This window comes from Heterocephalus glaber, unplaced genomic scaffold, assembly GCF_053883595.1.
Source record: "Heterocephalus glaber isolate CG9 unplaced genomic scaffold, H.glaber_assembly_v1.0 deba00000943, whole genome shotgun sequence".
Taxonomy (NCBI): Eukaryota; Metazoa; Chordata; class Mammalia; order Rodentia; family Bathyergidae; genus Heterocephalus; species Heterocephalus glaber.
In genome coordinates, this window is record NW_028258175.1 from 7,840,132 (window position 1) to 7,864,328 (window position 24,197).

The window sequence follows — 24,197 nt, forward strand, 5'->3', positions numbered from 1 at the left end:
TAGTCCATCATTCAATACAAGATGGGGAGCAAGAGAAAGTTCCTGAGGGGGAAAGTGACGTAAGAAAGAGTATTTTAAGAAAGATCAGCCTCAAATTTTCTTTGCAAAAGAATTATGACTAGAGTCTGGGTTAAGATGGTGGAAGGAGGCCAGGGATTTAGTTCAGTGGTTTCGCTGCCTGCTACACAAGTGCAAGGACTCGAGCTCAATCCCCGGTACCAAAAAAAAAAAAGATGGGGAAGGAAAGAAGGAAAAGGGATATATGAAGAGAAATATTTACAAGAAAAACTGGTACAGTGTGGTGACAAAACAATTCAGTTAAAAACAATTTACATGCTTATTATACGCTTGGCAATGCTCTAGCCACTAGGGATTCCCTAATAAAACCAACAAAATGTCCTATGGAACTTAAATTCTGTGTGAGAAGATAGATAGTAAATAAATATTTAATATAGTAGATGGATATAAGAGCTACGAAGAAAAGTCATGGAGGAAAAGGAGAATAGGGATTGCTGGAGCAGGAAACAGGTTACTGTCCTATATTTACATATCATGGAAGGTCTCTGACAAAGTGGCTTCTGAATAGAGACTTAGAGAAACAAAGGGAATGAGACTGAGGATAGAAAGACAAAAAAAAAATAATACTAAAATTCAAGACTAGCATCTTAAAGAAAAATATACTAACAGAAGGGATCTACAGAAGGGAGCCCATTATTTGGGAATGAAAAAAATGTTTTTAGCTATGCCAAGGATAAGGGGACAGTGGAATGTCTAAGCAATAATGTGCAAAGGCAATTGAAAATACAGACCTGCAACCTGCGACATCAGATTTAGACATCATTTGCAGAAGGTGAAATTGGGAAAAACAGATGAAGACTCCAAAGGAAGATCAGAAAGTCATGGACTATGCCTTGGGGATTTTGATATTTAGAATGGAAGATGAAGCAAAGTCCTTAAGACAATAAAAAAAAAAAAAATTGCCATAGCCTCTCTGGCTCCTAAATGCCTACAGAATAAAATTCAAAGTCCTTCTGGATAAAGAAGGTGTAATTTTTTAATAAAATGGAGTACTACTCAGCCATAAAGAACGAGAAACTAGAGACATTTATAGTTAAGTGGATGCACATTGAGGCCATACTCTTAAGTGAAATAAATAGGACACACATGGGTAAATACCGAATAGTTTCTCTGGTGTGAAAAACTGAAGTGTAAATAAGGACCAAAATGTATAATTGATAGTGTGAAATAGGAAGAAAAGGTCTAAAGGAGCAGGGGAAGTGGGAGGGGTAGGGGAAGGGAAGGAAGGGAAAAGAAAAAATATGAGAAAAGGAAAAAATGGAAACAAAGTCTTTGTAAATAGGGAAGGGTGGAGGTGGTGAAGGGAGGGCAGGGGAATGGGGAAAAAATAAGAACCAAGATACATCATGTAAAAGTACAAGATCTCAATGATGAATGTAACTGTATTGTGTACCTAAAATGTACCAATAAAGTTAATGGGAAAAAAAAATTCAGTCCTTATGCTCTGCATTCAAAACCTGTAGGACGTGGTCTTAATTTGCCTCTCCAGCCTCAACTCTCACCACTACCTCCTCCTGTTCACCTCTGCATCCCCAACAAGCTATATTCTTCAGTCATGTCAAATTGCTTTTTCCTTGTCTTTCACAGCTCAAGATCTTTATTAGAACCTAAAATAATTATTTTATTTACTCAAAGATACAGTTATTTACTCAAAGATAAAATAAAAAGATAAACATAGTACACATTAAACCGAACACAGCTACAGGTCAAATACGGGCATCTGTTGGAAGGAGAGGGAAATAATGGAAAAGTGGGAAATTAAAAGATGCTGCTGAGACAAGATTGGACTGCAAAAGATGCTGAGATTACAGGTGTGCACCACTACACCCAGCTACCAGATGGTTTCTGAGACACGAACTCTGCCTATGGTTCCTGCTAACTTCTCTGGGTACCTGCCAATTATTCCTTTTTAAAAAAATTGCTTTTCTGCTTATGTCAGTCAGAACTGAACTCTGTTGCTTACAATAAAGAAACTTGACTTACAAACCTGATAATGACCTTATCTATAAAATCAATGGGCAAAGCATCAAACTAGTCAGTCTTACCTTTACTGGTCTTGGGCAGATCTCCAGTTGTTTTCTTTTGCAGGCCAATGATATCAGCTAGAAAATTAGATGATTGAGGAGGCAAGCAGAATTTCTGAAAATATATTAATAGAGTCTTTCAAAAATGCTTGAAAACAAAGTACTGAAAAGTCTGGACTTGTTAGCTCATTGTATCAAAGGTCTAGACCTTAACTGTCTGCATTATAAAATAAGAACTGTTTCCTTAATGTGAAAAAATGAGGTAAATGAAGCCACATTTACTACCACCATTACCCCCTGGAAATTTTTTTTGGTTTCTCTCATTATGTATTGCAAAAAGGATAAATATTACAGAAATGTATAACTTAAAGAAAGTTCCTTATATTTTAAAAATCATTTCATATCTACTTTTTCATTGTATAGCACGCCAAGTAATCAGGACAGAAGATATAGCAGGGAAAAGAGCTGGAAAGCTCCAGCCTCAGACTCACCTGGGCTTAACTTCTAACTCTAGCATTTACTAGGTATAACTTACGTTTCTTATGCATGAAATGGGATTTAAAAACCATCTCTCTTATTGATAAGGTGATGTACATAGCATGATTAATATTGGGAATGGCATACAGAAGGTGCTCAATAAATGAAAGCAGTAAAGAAAATGAAAACTAAGGGAGATTAAATTAGGGCCCATCATCTCAAATTCCTTTAAGAGTAAATGGATAACACAGGGCACTAGGGAATGGAGGAGGCTATGGGAACATGGAGATGACATGCCTCTTCTCAAGATTACAAATGATGTTCAGCTCCAGATAATGTTCTGAGAATGTCTGATCTTAGGATTTCTTTTTAAAAAAGAGGTAGACAAACACAGATTTTATGTAAATTTTACAATGTCTAAAAATACCATACTTCAAATAAAACAGGGTAATATCAACCCAGGAACTAGATTACAATTTGGGAATAAGTGTTTTGCCTAGATTACCAAAGACAAATCTAATTTCAGCATGTGATGTCTCTATTTCTTTTGTTTTCTATATCCTTTGTTACTGGGTTCAGCTAGGTTGCCATGGAGCATATTCTGAGATACATGCACTAGTCTCAGGATAGGACCCTAATACAGTTTTCTTAACTTACATGTCTGAATGTCTTCCAGAGTAATTCGAACTCCAAATAGAACTTGTAGAAATGCAACTGACTCATCCCTTGTAGAATAAAAACCACCACATTGTTTGGGTGGTTTTGGGGCAAAATCTGACACCAACTATTGAAAAATCAAACTTACATGTCTGAATATCTTCCGGAGAAATTCGAACTCCAAATAGAACTTGTAGAAATGCAACTGACTCATCCCTTGAAGAATAAAAACCACTACATTGTTCGGGTGGTTTTGGTGAAAAATCTGGCACCAACTGTTGAAAAATCAAATCAACAGAGCTAAGAGTAAAGCCCTCAAGTCAGTTACAGGCATTCACAAGAGAAGTATAAAAAGGACAGCTAATTAAATGTCTCATCATCACTTACTCTGCCTAGAACTGGAAGACAGTCATTACTGCAGAGAATTCAAATAAAAATCTCTTAAGATATATATTTACTGCATTCAAATCAAATAAAATACTAGGTGAAATACATGCATTTAAATCCTCTGTCCTACTAAAATGTTTTAAATCAGCACTAAGCTCACTTTACTAAGTTCACTTTACCACTCTTAAGACTTTACCCCTAAGAGCCCAAATTACTCTGTAGCCCTTCCTAAACCAGGTAATCAAACAGCTGGCTTCAACTGTAGATAAACTGACAGATTGATAGCAGTATTTGTTGATAAGAAAGATTGCTCTTGAGTTATCTAGCCAATTCATAACAATCTCCTCCAAGGAAATGTGAGCATTTGAAACTATCTTTATTGGTACATACAAAAAGTAATTTTCAAATGGGTTTGGTAGTGCATGCCTGTGATCCCAGGACTCTGGGAGGCAATACAGAAGGATCACATGTTCAAGCCCAAAATAAAATAAGGGCTTGGGATGTAGCTTAGAGCGAAGGCTTAGGGTTCAATACCCAGTACAAAAACAAAACAAAAACAAAAACAAAAAAAGACATTCTATAATGGCATTGATAATATTAAGACAGTAAAATTCTCTCTTAGCTCCTCATCTGTAAAAGGAAGAAAAAGATCGACTGGAATTGTTAACATAACATCATATTATTTCAACTGGGTATATACCAGGGGAAAGACACTGAGTCTACACCAGGGAAGAAAAAAACTGATTGAAATTATTAACATATCTTATTGTTTCAACTGGTCTATACCATGGGAAAGAAACTAAAATATCTACAGTGACCAGACAAATACTGTTAATAAGTGAAGACAGGTAGGACACTGGCATGCCCTATCTAAAGGGAAAACCACTCAGCTTTGACAAATTGTTTCCAAGAGGAGAATATAAAGTGAGTTGCCAAATCTTTTGAGTTTTTTGAAGAAATCAAAAATGTGGATTTCTATAAAGATATTCCCAAATTTAATTGGTGATAGCCATGACTTTTTTTTTTTTAAAGAGTAGGAAGAGTTTATTGAAAGAAAGCTTCTGCCTAAGAGACAGAAGGGGGACCCAAAAGCGATTTGCCCGTAGCCATGACTTTTTAAAATTTAGGACATGCTACATGGCAAACAGATTTAATTAGTAAGCCATATATAGCCCTCCAAACACCAAGTTGAAACTTTTTCTATACATACTGTTTAAGTTCATCTCATACCTGGGTCTAGGCACAATGGATCTGCCCAGAACTGCATACTTCAGCAATTCACACAGTTGGCCAGGGGTTACTTGACAATTACAAGCAAATAAAATGGCAGATAAGCGAGCTTTCTGCAAAATAAATTGGGGCAGAGCAAACTACATAATCAATAATGGTAACAAGGCAAAGCAAGTTATTATTCTAGTTTGATTGTTTTAACATATATACAAACATAAGAAGGTTCTAATTAATTAAAAACCAAGGTCTAGGGCCGGGGATTTAGCTCAGTGGTTCCATCGCCTGCCCTGCAAACTCAAGGATCCAAGGTCAATCCCCGGTACCAAAAAAAACAAAAACAAAAACCAAGGTCTAAAACAATAACTTGACCAGCCAGGCATGGTGGCATATGTCTGTAATCCCAGCACTCGGGGAGGCTGAGGCAAGAGAATCACAAGTTTTGAACCTCATCTGAGCAACTGTCTCAAAAAAGGAAAAAAGGTGGGGAGTGGATCAGTGAGGTCATGGGTTCAGTTCGAAGTACCACCATCACAAAAAAAGGCCTAAACTAAGACAACCTGTGGTACAATGTTATTAATAGACTATTTAATAAACATTGATATAGAACCTAAATTATATTTGGTTATGTGCTAGTAATGGTAGGATGAATAAAATGATTCATGGTGTGAAGGATTATTCCACTAGAAGAAAAAAAATGTGACAATAATTCCAATAGAGTTTGGGTATGTTCTATTACAAATGTATGTATACAAACAGGCTATCTGCCTTGAGGGTTGGAGAGTTTGGGTGATGACTTTGCTGAGAGGAAAACACTGGAGCTGAGCCTTGAAAATAATAAGTCTGCCAGAATGAAGGGAACATTGTGTCCAAACATGTAGTATGGTTTGGCTGAAGCGCTGGAGTCAAGACTGAAAGTTGCAGAATAGTGGCAGTGAGGGTAGGAATGAAGGAACCAGATCATAGATCAACATAATCTAAAATGAAGAGTCAGAATTTTTCCCATGGCAACAGGCAGTGAAGATCCCCATCTCCTTAAAAAAGCTTTGTACTAGCTATAATCCTAGCACTCAAGAGGCTAAGGCAGGAAGATCTTGACTTCAGGGTCAGTCTGGGCTCAGCATGACTCAAATTTTTAAAAGTGGAAGGGCAACTTTGTGCTTATATCTGGTTATTAAATTTGTTCATGCTTGTTATAAAAGACTCAGGTAACAAAGATAAAATAGATAACAGATACACAGAGTAATAGACAAATATAAAAGCCACCTGTACAACTCAGAGATAATTAAAGCTTGCCAGGCAAGTGCGGTGCCATTGAGCTAAATCCCCGGCCCCAACACTTTTATTTTTGTCTGGGAAATAGCAGAGTATAGGGGTAAAGAATATAGGGCTAAAGCCCTGGAATCACATTACCCGAGTTCAAATATCTTCTTGGACAAGAGCCTTAACCTTTTTTTTTTGCTTTAACCTTTTTAAAACTCAAGTTTTTTCATCTATAGAGTAATTATTTTCATCTATAGAATAATTAGAATAATCATGAGATTACTGGAAAGACCAGAGATAGTCCTAGTGCTAATGTATTAAGCTATTTCCTGACATACCATAAGTATTTAATAGGCATCAGATATTATTATTGCTTATTTCTCCCCATGGCCTAAGCTAATGTTGAGCATTTACTTCTACACAGACGTAAGTTGGAGCATTTTACATGTATTAAGTCATTTAACTTCACAATTCTTTTAAAATTAATAGTACTACTATCCACAATAAAGAAATGGATAAACAGGACCAGGGGTAGGGGTAGTAGACACTTGTAATCCTAGATACTCAGGAGACTGAAGCAGAAGAACTACAAGTTCAAGCCTAGCCTAGGAAAATAAGTGAGACCCTGTCTCAGAAGGGGGTGGGGATGTAGTTCAATATTCCCTAAACTCAATCTCTCCCCTCCAAAAAAAGTGTCAGAACATGCAATTAAAATGATGCAGACTCCAAAGCCCAAGATCTTTTCTTCTCTACACTATACTGCTCCCAAACGATTTTACCATCTATTCTATTTTGTATCCAACTCCCTATCTCCAATTTAATCTGTAATACCTTTCCATATCAGTTAACTGTAACATTAATTTTAATACTTCAATAATTTAAAAATTACCAAAAAATTTATAATTAATCTGAAGGAAATCCCTATTGATGACTTTTTAAAAATTACAAATATTATGATGAATTCCCTTTACAGCAATTCTTATATACGCATCTAATCACTTTGTCAGGATAAATTCCCAGGCAAAATGAGCACATACACTTTATATTTTGGTAAATACTAACTCTTGAATTTAGTTTCAGTGATTTTTACCAACCCTAAGTGTATTGAGATCAATAAGGTGGGACTGAGCAAGACAGGGGTCTATATGGTAGTGAATAACCATGATTGCCAATCATGGAATGCCAAGTCTGAGTAGGGAATGAAGGGTGCCTTGTAAGGGAGGCAGTCAAGGACTAGGAATAGAAGCCCAGGATATCCTCCTAGCAAGGTACCCCAGTGTGAGGTACCAAAGACTGAGCAATGTCAGCAGTCCATCCATGAAGGGGAAGGGGAAAGTAATGAGGCCTGGCATCAGATGTCCAATACTGTTTACAGTATGGAGTATATCAATGTTGAGGGACAGGCCAGGGATTTAGCTCAGTGGTGCTGCCGCCTGCCTCAAAAGTGCAAGGTCCTGGGTTCGATCCCTGGGACAAAAAAAAAAAAGAAAAAAATCAATGTTGAGGGACAGTAGTGCCTGTTGCTGTACATGTGAGAAGGACAATGATAGCACCCTGTCACAAGAGCGATGAGGGCATGACAAAAGGTGACCTGGTGCAAGGTGATGGATCTCAAGCAGGGTAAGGATGTGGAGATGGGTGGAGGTGACAGTGATGTGTGTGTTGATCAAATATATTAAAGATAATGGGAATCAGATTTCTATTAGAAAAAAATATGAAAAATAAAACTAGAATGAACCCTGTATTAAATTGGAAGTAGACGGTAATAGGAAATTTTCAGTATGCATGGATACAGGAAAATATTTAAATGTAAAAATGTTTATTTCTATATATTTGTACATAAATACATATCCCTTAGCTCAATCTTTTGGAGGTACTGACATCCTATCAGCAATGAGGATATCTACAACCTATATTTTGAGTTTCTAAATGTCATTCTCCATTAGAATGAACCAGGTATTCTAGAGCTGAAGCAGAGAGCACACAAAGTAATGAAATGCACAAAGAATAAAGGAGTGCCGGGGATTCAGCTCAGTGGTTCCACCACCTGCCTCGCAAGCACAAGGTCCCAAGTTTGATCCCTGGTACCAAGAAAAGAAAAAAGAATAAAGGAATCAAGAACCTAGTTAATGACTAAATCTTGGATATTTAGATCAATGTAGTAACAGATGATAACCTATTCAACAAAATGGTTATTCATCATTTCATACTGATAAATTTCAAATGTAATAAAGAACCTTCTACAAAATCACAAAGAGAAAGAACTTTATAGTTCAGTAACCACTAAATAATCAAGGTTTACATCACCTATGAGATTAATCAAAATCATGTATAATCTGCAGAAGAACAGAGTATCACTCCTGTGATATTCCTGCCAAAGATGTATAGCCCTAATCTACTCAAAGAAGAAACAACTTAACTTGAGCGACAGTCTACAAAGTAACTGGTCCAAAATTCTTCAAAAGCAGTTAAGGTGCTGAATGTGAAGACTAAGGAACCGTTTGGATTGAAGAAGGCATGACAACTAAATTTAACATGATTCTAGACTGGATTGTACCGCTAAAAAGAATTAAGCAACTAGAAAATCTTCCATAGGACCTGAGGATTACATGGCAGCAATACATCTATGTTAATTTCCTGGGTTTGATGATTGCATTGTGATTATGTAGGTCTATTTGTAATAAATACACAAAAATATCTGGGGAAAGGGAGAAAAGTGGAGAAAGTATTGTGTCAGCAACTATGTACCTTCAAGCGCCGGTTGGGGGCAGGGGACATTCCATACTCTTTGCAACTTTACTATCAAGTGTGAGGTTGTTTCAAAATTAAAAAGTGAGAGAGCAAATCTCTTTAAAATTTTTTAGCATGTTAACTTTCATTTTTTTGTTCACTGATAGCTAAACAATTGCAATCTCATTTTAATAAAAATCCTTTCATAGCACTAATTCCGGTCTAACATGCCATATAAACTTATTTATCATACCTATTGTTTATCTTCTGTCTATTCAATAAGAGCAGAAGCCTTACTAGGGCACTGATCTGACACTGATTCTTGATGTCGCCCAAGTGCCTAGGTCAGTGCCCTGGGTACAAGGCAGACAAAAATCTGATGAATGACTGGGGGAATGAATGAAGTATATTTAGCTCTTAATAAATGCCAGGGATGCCAGCTGTGAGCTCCACTAACAGCCCTGAGGTAGGTGCTATTAGTGCCAAAATTCTCGCCTTTTTCACAGATCAGGTTCGGTGAGGATCATGGGACGGTGAGCATGACGCGTGTCCTGGACCCAGAAAGTGGCTGGGGCTCCCGCTGCTCACCTTGGCCTCAGGCCGCAAGTCCTTCAGAGCCCAACAGGCTCTCCTCGGCTCTGTCGCCCGGACCAGCTGGTTGGAGACCTGCCTCCTCTTCCTGTCCTTCCTGGGGTGCTCCCCGGTCTTTTCCTTCTCTGTCTCCATGAAGCTGTGGGCAAAAATCGGCTAAAACTGAGGAAACTCGGAACCCGAGAGAGCGCCACGCACCTGACAGCTTCTAATCTTCCTCGCTTCCTCTCAATTCACTGTGCACAGCGCCCTCCCAGCCCACCCTGAAAAGCGAAGACACCCACGGATCGGTCTCAGCCCGCGGACGCCACAGCCGCATCGCAACAACCGTCGGTGTCCGAGGCCGGATTCCCAAGCGGCTCTCCAACCGCACCCAACCGCCTCCGCCCGCAGGCAAAAACAAAAGGGGGCGCTACCGAGAGGCTTCTCCGCCTAAAACCACTCCCCCGGCCCGCGAGTCCTGGTGACGACGACAAGAAGCACTGCAGACCGGACACCCTCCCGCCGCTTCAGACACAACGTGAGACACCGACTTCACCGCCTCCTCCTCAACGCTGGGCGTTTGAACGGACCGGAAGTGGCCCGGCTGATTTCCGGCGGTTGAAATTCCAAGAACAGGAAGTGTCTGGCATGGCGACCAAACGGCTAGCGCGGTAAGCGGTGGGGTTGCCGGCGGGCTGTTGCTCGTAGGCTTTCATTGTGGGTAGGCTTGGCGTTTCTGACCGCACCGAAAAGTCCTTACCTGGATTTCGTTCTCCAGTCCTCACCCACCTTCTGAGCGTGGGAGGGTGGAAGGTGTGGGGAACCCTGGGTCCGGTCTGCACGACCCTGAGCCAGTGTCTGGCCATTCCAGACTGGGAAGCGCTTGGAGGCGACACCGCCCTGTTGCTTGTTGGGAGGTCTCAGGTGGGCGCCTCTGCAACCATGAGGCTGTTGGCCTCCCTACTTCCAAGTGATCCTTCTAATTCCTTACGTGACTCACATCGTGGCCTTCTCTCTGATTTCTAAATATGCTGTGCACATTTCTGACTTTGAATAGCAGTGTAATGTATTAGTGAGTAGCATGGGCTTCAGAGTTGGACAGACTTGGGTTGACATACTAAAGCTGTGTGCTTTCACAAAAGACCTAGTTGTTTTTTTCATTCATAAAACATGGGTAGCAAAAATGTCTTACCTCCTAGAGTTGTTGACTAAACGAACCCCCCCACCTATGTTAGTTTAGCACCTGCTATGTAGTAAGCAATAAATGCTAATTATTAATCCCAAAACCCTACGCTTACCTCACACCTCTTTTTTTAAATTAATTTGATGCATTTTAGGTTTACAATATAATGACATTCATCATTGGAGATCTGTACCTTTACATAATCTATCTTGGTTCTTTTTCCTCCTGCCCTTCCTTCAATCCCTCCGCCCCTCCCTATTTACAAAGACTTTGTTTTCATTTTTTCTTTTTCTCATATTAATTCCATTCCATTCTTTCCTTTTCCCAATCCTTCCCACTTCCCCTTCCCCTTTGCACCTTTTCTTCCTATTTCACATTATCTGTTATACATTTTGATTCTTATTTACACTTTCAGTTTCTCACACCAGAGAAACTATTCAGTATTTACACATTTGTCCTATTTATTTCCCTTAAGAGTTTTGCCTCAATGTGCATCTGTTTAGCTATACATGACTCTAATTTCTCATTCTTTATGGCTGAGTAGTACTCCACTTTATTTTTTTAAAAAACACCACATTTTCTTTATCCAGTCTCCAGTTGATGGGCAGTTGGGCTGTTTCAAAGTTTTAGTTCTTACAAACTGTGCCACTATGAACACGGGTGCACATATATCACTGCCCTCACATTTCTTTTTAAAAACTACAAGAGGAAGTGTCTGCTTCAACTACGTGTTCATCAGAGTTTGTCTCACCTGCACTTAAAACCTCAGTAAACTTTTCCCTCTCTTTGGACTCTAGCATATGGCCTTTGGGGGTCCTCTATCATAGACTACCTTGCAATGATTTAATGGATGTCTTTTTTTTCTTTACCTAGATTTTTAAAATTCCTAATGAAATGGCACTCAGCAGGCAGACCAAGGAAGAGAGTGGCACTCAGAGACTTGAAGGGGAAGGCAGGTTTATTCGCTAGCTAGGGGCCCAGTGGAAGTCACCTTCCAGAGTCTGAGCCCCATTTCTCTGTTTGTTCTCCTATTTATCTATTCTTCAGCCAGGGTGGGGTAGCAAGCAGAATTTTACAGAAGCAGAATTTAGCAAAGGGTAGGGAGGTGGAGGTAAGTGTTGCTTTTACAGTTTATCTTTAAGACATGGGGAGGTAGGCAGCTGTGTTTCAGCAGTTCATCTTCTAGGTAGTGACCTTTGTGAGCTTAGCAGGAGGGGCAAGCCTTAGACTGTCAGCCTTGAGACTATCAATCTTTGCTGTGTCTTTTGTTTTTTCCCATTTCACTAAAAGATATTCTAGGACCATGCCCTATGTTATTCTTATGTCCTCAGAACTATGCTATATATGTTACAAGTAGTTGGAAAATGCAAAATGTAACTAAAGATTTCCTCACATCCTTATCTCTACAGTCATTTGAATTCCTCGGTATTATGGTAAAATACAGTAAAGGGAGCAGATAAAATTAACCTTTGTTTACATATATGAGGCTATGCAAGTAAAGTGACTACTAAAACCAGAAGAGGATGGTAGTACAAGAACCCAGGTTTTTTGGTACCAGGGATTGAACTCTGGACCTTGTGCTTGCGAAGCAAGTGGTAGCACCACCGAGCCAAATCCCCAGCCCTCAGGTCTTTTGCTTCTAAAGTTCAGTTCAGCTTCTCTTAAGTCACAACAATTAATGAGTGTTTTGCCAAAAAAAAAAGAAAAAAAATGTTTTGCCATTTGTCCAGTACCATTAGTTTGATAGCCTGTTCAACAGGAGTGTGAATGGGTTCGTTGATTTTACTGGGTTGTTTTGTATTTGTAGGCAGCTTGGATTAATTAGGAGAAAGTCAATTACACCAGCAAGTGAGAATCTTGGCAGAAGCAAATCCAGTAAGTGTTGTGCTTAGTTTCCTTACATTTTGTAGCCTTGCACTTTTGGCATTGGTGAAGTATAACACTCTAATCTTTTGCAGAGCAATTATATGACTACTTAATTGTCATTGATTTTGAGTCTACATGCTGGAATGATGGGAAGCACCACAACAACCAAGAAATAAGTAAGTCTAGACTTAAAGTGAATAAATTTAGCAGTGGATTTTTAAGGTCATTTTTAAGGTTGATATAAATCAGCCAACACTTTAAGAAAACAACGTGGTGGTTTAGTATAAAACCTGTCTTTAATACAAGGGAACAAAATCTCTTCCACGTAAATGTGTCATTATATAAAATAATTTTGGAATTTCATACAAAACCTTAATTGCATAGAAACTAAACAAACAAACAAACACCTTTGCAAAAATGGAGTAAATTAGAGCCGGGGATGTAGCTCAGAGGTGCAGTGCCTGCCTGGCAAATGCAAGGCCCTGAGTTCAATTCCTAGTAACAAAAAAGAAAAAAAAGACCAGAAATGGAGTAAATTTCAACCTCCATCTAGTCTCCATAAATATAAATTGATATACACAGAACTTCAATAGTTTGATTTATTCTTTGGCATAACTTTATTGTAACTTTATGTCACATTGCCTTGGTCATAATGTTTTTACTGAAATTTTTTTTTAGTACATGTTTGTGATACACAATACATCATGGGGTGTTGGTACATGTACATCTGAAACTGTTCAATGATGCTATTATGACAGTAGTGTGTATTTAATGTAGAGTGGCTACAGCATTAATTTAGAAATTGTTTGTTCAAGTGTTATTTTATTCTTTCATTTAGTTGAATTTCCAGCAGTACTGCTGAATACATCAACTGGAGAGATTGAATCTGAATTCCATGCTTACGTTCAACCTCAAGAACATCCAGTTCTTTCTGAATTTTGCATGGAACTGACGGGCATAAAGCAGGTATGATCACAAATTCAGTAATAAGTTTCAAAATGAAAATAAAACTTATGTACATTTGGAATTAGACTTATTTAGTGTTAGGAGAAAAATATTCCTCTCCAGAAATCCATGGGAAGTTTTAAAAATCAGAAAGAGTAGTGTTACAAACATGAAGACCAGGCCTGGGGTGTTTAGCTCAGTGCTGCAGTGCTTGCCTAGCATGTTTGAAGCCCTGGGTTTGGTCCTCCAGTGTTGCAGGAAAAAAAAGATCAAATTTATGTTATGGAAATAAAATGATTTAAATTTATCTTTTATTTCTGTTAGTCTATACCAGTAATGGTGAACCTTCAATGATAACAAACAGCCTGCTGCGGCACATGTGCCATAGGTTCACCATCATTGATCTATAGGATCATATTTGTGTGATTTGAGATTTGTGAACCTAGTTTTTCTTACCTTGTTGAGTTCCAGTCATATTTCTCTCCCATGTATCGTAACATCTTTAAAGTTTTTCCTAGTTAAGACTTCTTTGTTAATCTTCTAACAATGTATAGTTACAATATATGCTTGATAATAATGGAATTTGATTATTCAATTCACATTTTGTGACTCTCTAATCAGGCTCAAATAGATGAAGGAGTCCCTCTGAAGATTTGCTTGTCTCAGTTCTGTAAATGGATTCATAAAATTCAGCAAGAGAAGAAAATTGTTTTTACTCCTGGGGTTTCAGATCCTTCTACTTCTGAAGTAAAATTATGTGCATTTGTTACCTGGTCAGGTAAACATGAGTTGTGCCTGTCAATCACAAATGGGTAGCATTACCATTATGTAATTCTTTATTTCTAATCTCACACTTGCTAATCTAGAATTAGACTTGCTAACCTCCTGAGCCAGGAAAAGAAATTGAGTTGCTAGCAGATGTCAACCAAAAAAGTAAATTCATTCATTTTTTTTTTTTTTTTTGAACCAGGAATCAAACTCGGGACCTTGCACTTGCAAGGCAGGCAGTGGAACCACTGAGCTAAATCCCTGGCCCTCATTCATATTTTTAATATTATGGTTCTGATAGGAAGAAAAGGGGCAAAGGGGAAGGGAGTGGGAGGGCTAGGGGAAAGGATAGAAGGGAATGGGATTAATATGAGAAAATGGAAAAATAGGAACAAAATCTTTGTAAATAGGACTGGAGGGGTTGAAGGGAGGGCTGGGCAAGGGTGAAAAATAAAAACCAAGAGAGACTATGCAAAGGTGCAAATTTCCAACGATGAATGTCATTATATTGTATACCTAAAATGTACCAATTATTAGAATGAATAATCGATAATGTAAAATAGGAAGAAAAGGTCCAAAGGGGTAGGGGTAGTGGGAGGGGCAGGGGAAAGGAAAGAAGGGAAAAGAAAAAATGATGAGAAATGGAAAAAATGGAAATAAAGTCTTTGTAAATAGGGAAGGGTGGAGGGCTTGAAGGGAGGGCTAGGAATGGGGAAAAAATAAGAACCAAGATGCATTATATAAAGGTACAATTCCCAATGAGAAATGTAATTGTGTTGTATACCTACAATGTACCAATAAAAGAATTTAATACAAAAAAATATATATATTATGGTTCTGGAATAGCTAAATTTTTAAACCTTAACTTTTAGAATCTTTCTAGATATTCCTCTCTCTTCTTCTAAATTCAGACAAAGATAATTTAGTGAAAACCCTTATCAGACTATTTATTGCGGCCTTTAATAAAGAGTCTTCGTTCAGCTCACAACTTTTGCCTTTGTACTTTAATATTTACAAATACAGACATCAAGAAAAAAATGAACCATTTAAAGTAGTATGTCTTTTGTATGACCATGATGCAGCATTGGCAGTACTGTAAAATCATTGACAGAGTGTTTATACTCTTTATAGCATAGATTAATAGTCATATTTGGCCTCAAGTTGCAATAAAATGTGGTTTCTCAATTACACTAATATTTTCCTAGCATATAGGAAATTCAGCCTTTGTAATTTAACATCTTACTCTTCTTTCTGAAATAGTCAAGGTTTTGTTCAGTGTATAAGAAATCATTTTGGAATTTAGTCACCAATGTAATTAACAGTTATAAAAAATATAAAGTAATATGAGCCATATCAATGTTAGTTATTAGTAGAGCAGTTAAATCTTACTGTTCTGATTTATATCATCTTGTTCTATTTTAATGTACTTAATGAAGACTGGGACTTAGGTGTTTGCCTGGAGTATGAGTGTAAAAGAAAACAGCTGTTAAAACCTGTGTTCTTAAATTCTTGGATTGATCTCAGAGCAACTTACAAGGTAAAGATCAAAGATGACATGGTCACTTTCCTTCTTTTGAAAAATAATTACATATTATCCCTCACATGGGTTTCCACAAATAAAATATTTTTTTTGTGAATGGTCACATATTCATTACAAGATGTTTTAAAACAACACAATAAAAATTGCAAAAAATGATTAATGCATAGCCTTTCAAATAGTAATCATATTTTTAGATATATCTTTCTTTATTTCATTAGCTTTTCTATAGAAGAAAACCAAAAGGACTAAGTGGTGCCTTGCAGGAAGTGGGAATAGAATTCTCAGGACGAGAACATTCTGGTTTGTATAAATTAAAAATCATTTTATCACATAAGGCAGTTGAAATTTATAAAATCTTTCACATGAGTCCCATTTCTTGGTAATGCCATTAATAAGGAATATCCTTCAGCCTAAAAAGAAAAGATCCTAGTCTCCAATTCAAATTGTTTCCAATTTTTGAATTACCAATTTCGTGAACTATTTAAGATAAAGACTGCCATCTAGTGGATTTCTAGTTGCTAAAAAGAACGAAAAGAATTATGTAGCCAAATCAGATTGAGATTAAACAAGTGCCCAAATAATACAATGGACTAGTAAAAAAGACTGAACAAGAATATTTGGTTATTCAAAAATTCTGGTCCCTACAGATTGCAGGTCACATTTTTGGAAAGTGTATAACCGATTTTCACATTGTTCTCTGTAAATATGGTAGATTTTGTCTTTAATTGGTAATGTTCCCACAGCTTTCCCAATTTATTATTGTTAAAATTAGTAGATAATTAAGCTGGGTGTGGTGGCACACACCTGTAATGTCAGTACTCAGGAGACTGAGGCAGGAGGATCTCTATGAGTTTAAAGTTAGCCTGAGCTACATAGTAAGTTCAAGTCAGAGACCTTGTCTCAAAAAACAAACAAAACAGTAGATAATCATTAAACTCACACTATGTCTCTTTTCCTTCAGTGGTATTTTTTTTTTTTTTTGCTATTATTTCTTTACACTGGTACCACTTAATCCAGCATTTGATATCTGTTTCCCCAGGGTTGGATGATTCTCGGAATACTGCTCTTCTTGCCTGGAAAATGATCAGGGATGGTTGCCTAATGAAAATTACAAGGTGTTTGAAACAGGTTAGTGGTGTCTTGCCTTTTTATTCTTTCATCTCAAACTCAAGTATTCGTGGGTTCATTGAAATGTGGATTTCATGTATGTGATCACTTAAAAACCAATGACATTTTTTGCTCATGTCTACTGAAGAAATTATAAATGCATAGTTTCTAAAGATGTTGGATCTTCTGTGAAATGTAGGTTCCCAAGAAGAATCCCAGCCTTTTGGCCAGAAATTTGAATACAAATCAAGTTGGAGAAACATCCACCTGCAACTTTAGCATCCAGAATCCCAGAATATATGATAGGGAGTCTAAAAATTCAGTAAATGCTCAGGAAAAAATTCAAAGGAATTCTGTTTGTATGAATTCCCCCATAAAGGTACAGCAGCATCACTTACTACCAGAGAACAATATAAAAGCCAGTCTTCACAGTATGAAAAGTTGCTCATCTATTTTTAATACTAAGCCCTCTACTTCTCAGGGACAGTTTCAGTCTCACAGCTTGAATTCACCTATCTATGTGCAGAAGCAAAGAAAAAGTGAACATCTTGCTTTTAAAACCAAATCTAAGTCTTCTACTCATGGTTCAGCATTGGTACTTGTTTCTACCACCATCCCATCTGTTAATCATGTCTCTGATACGGAAATGAGTTCTACGGTTGACTGCTTCCCTATGTTGGCTGATTGGGAAGATGTAGTTTTACTGCCAGCATCTCAGCCTGAGGAAAATATAGATTGTATACCTCCTGTAAGTGACACAAACTTAGATACTTCATTTAATTCTGGAGAAAGGTTAATGGTTTTAAAAGAATCAAAAGCCCTAAGTCCTGAAAAACTTGAGGGCATCAAGGAAACTCCTCAAAAATTTGAGACTCCTCAGTCTTTTGTGTACAAGAGTCCTCACACTACTGTTTATAATGTAAAAGAAGCCAAACATCCAGGTTCAGATGCTTCTGCTTTTAAATTACCTCAATGCAAATCATTTACCCTCAGCAGTGCTAATGCCAGTGCATCTCATCATTCAGTTTTGGTGAAACATCCTCTTTTAGGTGGCACTAAAAGGAATTCATCTAATCTTCCAGCTTTCCCACCAGCAAAAAAACAGGCCTTCATTATTCATGAAGAAAAGCCTATATCACTTGATTGCTCTCCAGTAAGAAGTTCTTCCCTGAAAGTTCTCCCCTCTATATTAACATCTACAGTTAATCTACAGGAGCCTTGGAAGAGTGGGAAAATGACACCTCCCTTATGCAAGTGTGGCCGAAGATCTAAGAGACTTGTTGTTTCTAATAATGGACCAAACCATGGGAAAGTCTTCTATTGTTGTCCTATTGGGAAATACCAAGAAAACAGAAAACGTTGTGATTATTTTAAATGGGAACAAACACTTCAAAAGGAAAGAACCAATACCATAGTTCTTTCTCACTCCACAGGGGGACTCACTTTTAGTTCTCCAAAAACAAGCCATACTCATGCCAAAACTTTAAGTTTTTTGACTAAAAATTCTCTGAGACTCAGACCTTCCATGAGGAATTGATAAACTTTCTTTACTCTAAAGTATGTTTTTATTTTCAGTGCAACTTTTTTTTATTTTCAGTCCTGGGGATTGAACCCAGGGCCTTCACAATGAGTTAAATCCCCAGCCTCTCCTCCTTTTTTGAGTCAGGGTCTCTTGAAGTCACTGAGTTTTACAGGTTGTATTTGAACTTGTGATCCTCCTACCTCAACCCCCCCAGAGTGCTGGGATTACAGGCTTGTGCATTCATGCCTGGCTTCAGTATAACTTTTAGTACAGGGAAGATTTTTTTTACAAAAATACTCTGGGGCTGAAGTTATGGAGACTTATCTGAGCTCTGTAGACTACATTGGAGCAGTTACACACACATACGCACACACACAAATTGAGAAAAAATAAATTTCATATCATTTTACTTTCATTCACCAGTTGTCTAACATTCGTGTTGTGTTTGTTCGTGTATAAATACTAACTGCTCCTTAAATTCCCAAACATTAATATTGTAGTAATATCTTACAGTTTTATTTATATTTCATATATTAGTATGAACTTATTTATCATTCATATTCTCTCTCTCTCCCTCTCTCTCTCCCTCCCTCTCTCCCCCTCACTGTCACTCTCTTTTCAGTGCTAGGGATGGAACCTAGAGCCTCACACATGCTAAGCAAGTGCTCTAACACTGAACTACATCCCTAGCCTATCATACTTTCTTGAAAAACCACAAATAAAATATTTTGTAAACTCTATTAGGTTAAATACAATAAGGAACAATAGTGTATGATATCTGTCTTTTACAGTTAGACCTTGAAACAAATTTTAAACTATCTTTAAAATGTTTGAATAGAAGTGTGGCTAATAAAAATTCCTAGTCTAGGCCAGGTGTGGTGGCATACAACTGTAATCCCAGCACTTGGGAGGCTGAGGCAGAAGGATCACCATGAGCTCAAAGCCAGCCTGGCTACATAGGGAGTTCAAGGTCAACCTGAACCATAATGTGAGACCCCTGTATCAAAAAAAAAAATCCCTAGTCTTATTTTCACTTAGGTACTTTGAGAATTATGATAATCTGATATTTTTATTTTCCTAAAACTAGCTATGTGTGGTAGAGCACACCTGTTAATGCCAGCCCTTGGGAGGCTCCATTGCCATGAGTTTGAAGCCAGCCTGGGCTATGTGGTAAGTTCAAGGCCAGCCTGAAATACATAGCAAGACCTCATCTCAACATAACCAAAAAATAAATACTTACAACTTGTTTAGTTTTAAGTCTTGAAGGTTGGTTCTAATTTATATATCAATGTATCGAAATTATTCAACGAAGGTTTGAAAACCAATGGAGTAGAGATTTTGTTCAGAAACTGCTTCTGTGCTGTACATTCAAGAATTCCTCAGCAGTTGATGACATTTTCTTTTATGTTACCTACTTACAGGAACATTTACTGAATGCAGAGTAATTTACTGGATATTTTATTTCAAAATTCAGCCTCTGATTTTGTAACCATAAAGTGTCTTCATTCAACAGTTTGTAAGCATACCGCCATAACCTTTTTATCGCCTCTTCATAATCTTATGGATTCTATAGATTTGTAAATACCATGTTTGTTTTATAGATACTATGATGATTAATGGAATGAATTTAAGTTGTTTTCCATTCTTTTTTCCTCAGCTCATTTCTTTTTATCTTCCCACTGACAGTCTTTGGTAGCTCTTCAATAAATTCTACCTGTTGGTATCGAGAGGAAGAAATTTAGCCCAGAAGTTTTTATCTTTAGATAAAAGCAATTATTTAATAGTTTTATTATGAATTCTAGGTGAAAGAAAGGGCACCCATTGGGGTTGGTTTTTGGTAAAAAGATAAACAAAGGGGTGTTATTGAAATTTTTCTTTTTCTTTTTTGTTATTTTTTTGTTTGTTTGTGGTACTTGGGGTTGAATCCAAGGCCTTTGGACTGAACTATATCCCCATCCCTTTTTATATTTTTCATTTTGAGACAAGATCTTACTAAGTTGCCCAGGCTAGGCTCAAACTTGTGATCCTCCAGCCTCAGCCTCCCAGAATGCAGGGATTACAGATGGGCCTCACTGTGCCCAGCTGGTTTTTCTTGGTATTTAGTATTTACTACAAGTCCAGTGAGCCAAATGACCAAATAAATTAGACTGTTACTGTAATCTCAACAATTCTAATTCTTATCTATATGTCATTAGTTCCATTTGGAACATTTTGTGTAGCAGGTTTGAGGAAAACGTTCAGTGAAAAGGAAAAAAACACCTGAAGTTTTTTCAGAACGCTGAATGGATATTTATCATAATTAGGATGCCTACCTTTCTGGGATATTTGTAAGGTGCTGTAGTTTTTTTTACATGCTCCTGAATCTCCTTTTTCAGTTGTTCTTGCTCATGTGACTTGTAATCAGGGTTCAGAACAATAAAAGCCTTTACTACCTAAAATAAATATTTGAAACATCAGAAAGATGAGTTGTATATTTTTGCTTTGTTTTGTTTTAGTATGTCTTATTTACTTTTCTAACTGAGAATCTTCATGCTTAGTGGACTGAACCAGATGGTTAAATAGAGCTCCATCCCAACTAGTTAACTCCCAGACCTCCTGATCTATACCTAATACAAGAAAGCCTCTGAGACCCCCGCTTTGCAAATGACCTACACTTGAACCCTCTCATCTAACTACAATTTGAAATCTGCTTTCTGACCTGTTTCTGATTATATCTGTCCTTGATTATATCTATCCTTGTTTCTGATTATATCTATCCTTTCACCTCATCTTCTATCTCTTTCATAAAGTTTCTTCTCAGAAAGTTGGCAATGCACTAAGCCTCTCATGTAACAACACAGCCTGGTCCAACCTAGCTACTAGGACCCTACTCAAGAGAGCCCTTATAAACAGTAGTCACACTGAGTTTGTCATATCCTGTTGAAGGGAACAGCGCACTGAGACCATGTTCTCTTTGAAGTGGCTTTGAAGATTCCAACAGCCACTTGATGTGTTCTGACCCACTTACATCGGCTCAAGGAACAAGAGTGAATATGGTGGTAGCCTAGCTCTCAAATCAGCAGAAGACAGGAAAGACTTCATCACCTTATGATCACACATCTTGTTCCCCAAAGTTCATTGAAAAGTTTTGGGAAATCCTGCCTAGAGTTTTGGACCTTAAATGGAGAAGACAGGGTATACCTTACGTGTAGCTCCCTTCAAGGATGTATTTGGAGTCCTGTCAATCGTGTTCTCTCCACGGATACTGCCAGCATTACCTTTCACTGCTTCCCATGGGGGCTTGACTCTAAATGAGTCAACTAGTTGGTACCTAGCACCTCCAGATCCAGATTACCAGCCAGAGAATGGTGTTTTGCTTCAGGGGCATAGTCCCCTGAGTCACCTCCAACTGTTTTATGATTAAATCCTTCACTTAGGTGACTGAAATACTAAATTTACAGTTTCATGTGTGCAGCTTAAAGATAAGCTGGTAGCATTTCCTGGGTACCCTGATCTGCAAGTCAGGATTAATTGAAGATGAATTATTTGAAGCAATAAATCACTCAGAACAGCCATATGATAAGAAATGAAGACCTGCAGTTATGAATTTTCCACATATTGAAAATTGTTCACTAGTGAGCAGCTTTTATGAGCAATTACTCATTTTTATTTTTCTCCGAAACCCTTGAATGTTTCTAATTAGCATGTGTCATGGGGCAGTTGTGCAGCCAAGCATATATCTAGATATGGATACAGTTTTATCCTATTCACTTTTAACATTTTATAAAATTTGAGATAATTCTGGCTTTGTGACTTTATCAGCATTTTTACGAATTTAAAAAATTACCCTTGCATAATTTGAATGAGTCAAAGGCAAACTACCTTTAGGACTTTGCTAACAGTCTTTACAAACCATTACAAAAAATGTTAAGAAATGTAGTTAACATTATGTTTAATAGTATGAACTTGGAAGTCAGACAACCGGCGTTCAAATCACTGTTATAAAATCTTGAGCAAGTTAGGTCATCTCTGTGTGCCTCAGTTCCTTTTCTATAAGAGTTGTGAGGGTTAATTAACACAGATGTAGGATTTAGAGTAATGCCTAGGACACATTAAGTCATAAAAAATGATAGCTCTTAGGTGCAGTAGTAAAAGTACCAAGAAATAGGCTTTGATTTTTGTTTTTTAACCTGGAATTTGAGGCAAAATCTTGTATTTTTTCTGGGAAGACTATGCACATGCTTTCAATATGGTAGCCACTAGCAATATGTGACTTTAAGTTAATTTCGATTAAATAAAATTAAAATTTCTCAGTCACACCAGCCACATTTCAAGTGATTGATAGCCATGTGTTTTTTATATTGGATAGTACAAATATAGAACATTTCCATCATTGCCTAAGTACAACAGTGGACTATGGCCTTTTTCAAATTCTCAAGAGGTATGTGATCCAAACAAATATTTCTCAGCTCTTTATTTCACATTCCAATATTAAAATAGTTTTAAAATTAAATATTTTCAGAAATAACAATTACAAATTATCCATTCCTTTATCCCTACTGTCCTTAAAGAAGGCTTATAGAAAACACATTTTAAAAATTGTGAAAATGGAATTAAATAGATAAAATAACTCCTTGGCTGAAAATAAGTTTGAACACAAAGTAACCGTGTAAAATTTCTAAAAATGTTAAAGTGTGAAAATCAACTAAGAATGTGTTTTAAAAATATCAAAACAGCAGTTAAATTATTAAAATAATTCATTTTAAACTCTTATTTGCATTTGGATAATTTATCAAAAAATTAAATATTTATGAAAACTCAAAAGCTGTGTTTATCTGATAGTGTTAGGGAGTTTTAAAGTTAAACAACTGCAAGACTATTTAAAATAGCGAAGGCCAGGGATTTAGCTCAGGAGTTCTGGTACCTGCCGCGCAAGCGCAAGGTCAAGAGTTCGATCCCTGGCCACTGCCATTCCACACTCCTAGGGCAGAGAAGGTGAGCCCCATGGGTGCCAGAAGCCCCCCCCCACACCCATGGAAATGAAAAGACACATAAGCAAGCCTCAAAAACAGACTTCCGGGTCACCTACATCAACCCCAAAGGGAAACGAGATGGAACAATCTGATACTCAACCACCTGGACTCTCTGAACTGGCAACAAAAGAGGATCTGGGAAAAATGAAATCAGAAATAATTACTCAGATAACAGCAAAGATTGTACTCATAGTGCAACACATGGTTAATAAATCTAGAGAGGACACAGATAAAAAAATAGAGGATCTGAGGAACATTATGGAATCCCAACATAGGAAACAAATGGAATCCATAAAACAGATGCAAACAGATTTCCAGGAGATTTAAAAACTCCCATCAAAAGTTTGCACAGCAGAATAAACCATTGTGAGGACAGAATTTCAGATATAGAAGATAAGATTGCAATTAGTGACCAGGAAAAGAAAATTTGCTTTAAAATTGTAAGGGACCACGAGAAATCAATCCAGCAGCTGCTAGACGATGCAAAGAACATAAGACTGATTGGAGTCAATGAAGAAAGAGGAGAGAGTGCAGATGACATAAAAAACTGTTCACAGAAGTGATGGCAAAAAACTTCCCAAGCAGGGGAAAAGATAAGTGAGGCATATAGGACTCCAACTAGCCTTGATCAAAAAAAATCTACACATAGGCATATAATAGGATTCCAGAAATCCAACAGAACAAAATTCTACAAGCAGTGAGAGAAAAGAAATCACATACAAAGGAAAACCCATCAGAATCACAGCAGACTTCTCAATGCAAACCCTCCAGGCAGGAAGAGCTTGGAGTGATGTATTTCAAGCCCTAAAGGAAAACAGCCTCCAACCCAGATTGAAGT

The 24,197-nt window shown here is 37.4% G+C and overlaps 3 protein-coding genes across 22 annotated transcripts in view; 1 reads left to right on the forward strand and 2 right to left on the reverse strand.

Moving 5' to 3' along the window:
* Nucleotides 1–9,999, reverse strand: part of Rexo5 (RNA exonuclease 5) — a 67,257-nt gene extending 57,258 nt beyond the window's left edge. For 7 of the 9 annotated variants that reach the window (XR_015450389.1, XR_015450388.1, XM_087208885.1 and 4 more), the window contains exons 1-5: nt 9,719–9,858; nt 9,432–9,573; nt 4,854–4,966; nt 3,385–3,511; nt 2,124–2,217 (exon numbers count right to left, since the gene is read on the reverse strand). Coding sequence is in view for 7 of the 9 variants with exons in the window: in XM_087208885.1 (XP_087065011.1) it covers nt 2,124–2,217; nt 3,385–3,511; nt 4,854–4,966; nt 9,432–9,573; nt 9,719–9,753 (511 nt within the window). In the remaining 2 variants the exon portion in view is untranslated. Of the gene's footprint in view, nt 1–2,123; nt 2,218–3,384; nt 3,512–4,853; nt 4,967–9,431; nt 9,574–9,718 lie in introns of all 9 variants that reach the window. The other 2 variants (XM_087208884.1, XM_087208888.1) reach the window with 2 other exon arrangements.
* Eri2 (ERI1 exoribonuclease family member 2) overlaps nt 9,911–24,197 on the forward strand; it is a 74,997-nt gene continuing 60,710 nt past the window's right edge. Inside the window, exons 1-9 of one of the 4 annotated variants that reach the window (XM_004855896.4) lie at nt 9,911–10,087; nt 12,407–12,474; nt 12,558–12,641; nt 13,304–13,431; nt 14,032–14,188; nt 15,615–15,715; nt 15,937–16,018; nt 16,758–16,846; nt 17,025–20,807. In XM_004855896.4, coding sequence (XP_004855953.1) covers nt 10,065–10,087; nt 12,407–12,474; nt 12,558–12,641; nt 13,304–13,431; nt 14,032–14,188; nt 15,615–15,715; nt 15,937–16,018; nt 16,758–16,846; nt 17,025–18,362 — 2,070 coding nt within the window. In that variant the 5' untranslated portion in view covers nt 9,911–10,064 and the 3' untranslated portion in view covers nt 18,363–20,807. Of the gene's footprint in view, nt 10,088–12,406; nt 12,475–12,557; nt 12,642–13,303; nt 13,432–14,031; nt 14,189–15,614; nt 15,716–15,936; nt 16,019–16,757; nt 16,847–17,024; nt 20,808–24,197 lie in introns of those variants that run through there. The other 3 variants (XM_021237283.2, XM_087208890.1, XM_087208889.1) reach the window with 3 other exon arrangements.
* Nucleotides 13,059–24,197, reverse strand: part of Acsm3 (acyl-CoA synthetase medium chain family member 3) — a 35,164-nt gene continuing 24,025 nt past the window's right edge. For 6 of the 9 annotated variants that reach the window (XM_021237286.2, XM_004855898.4, XM_013076332.3 and 3 more), the window contains 2 exons: nt 20,660–20,779; nt 19,790–20,061 (listed from right to left, as the gene is read on the reverse strand). In XM_021237286.2, the coding sequence (XP_021092945.1) occupies nt 19,975–20,061; nt 20,660–20,779 (207 nt within the window). In that variant the 3' untranslated portion in view covers nt 19,790–19,974. Of the gene's footprint in view, nt 14,206–19,789; nt 20,062–20,659; nt 20,780–24,197 lie in introns of those variants that run through there. The other 3 variants (XM_087208893.1, XM_087208894.1, XM_087208895.1) reach the window with 2 other exon arrangements.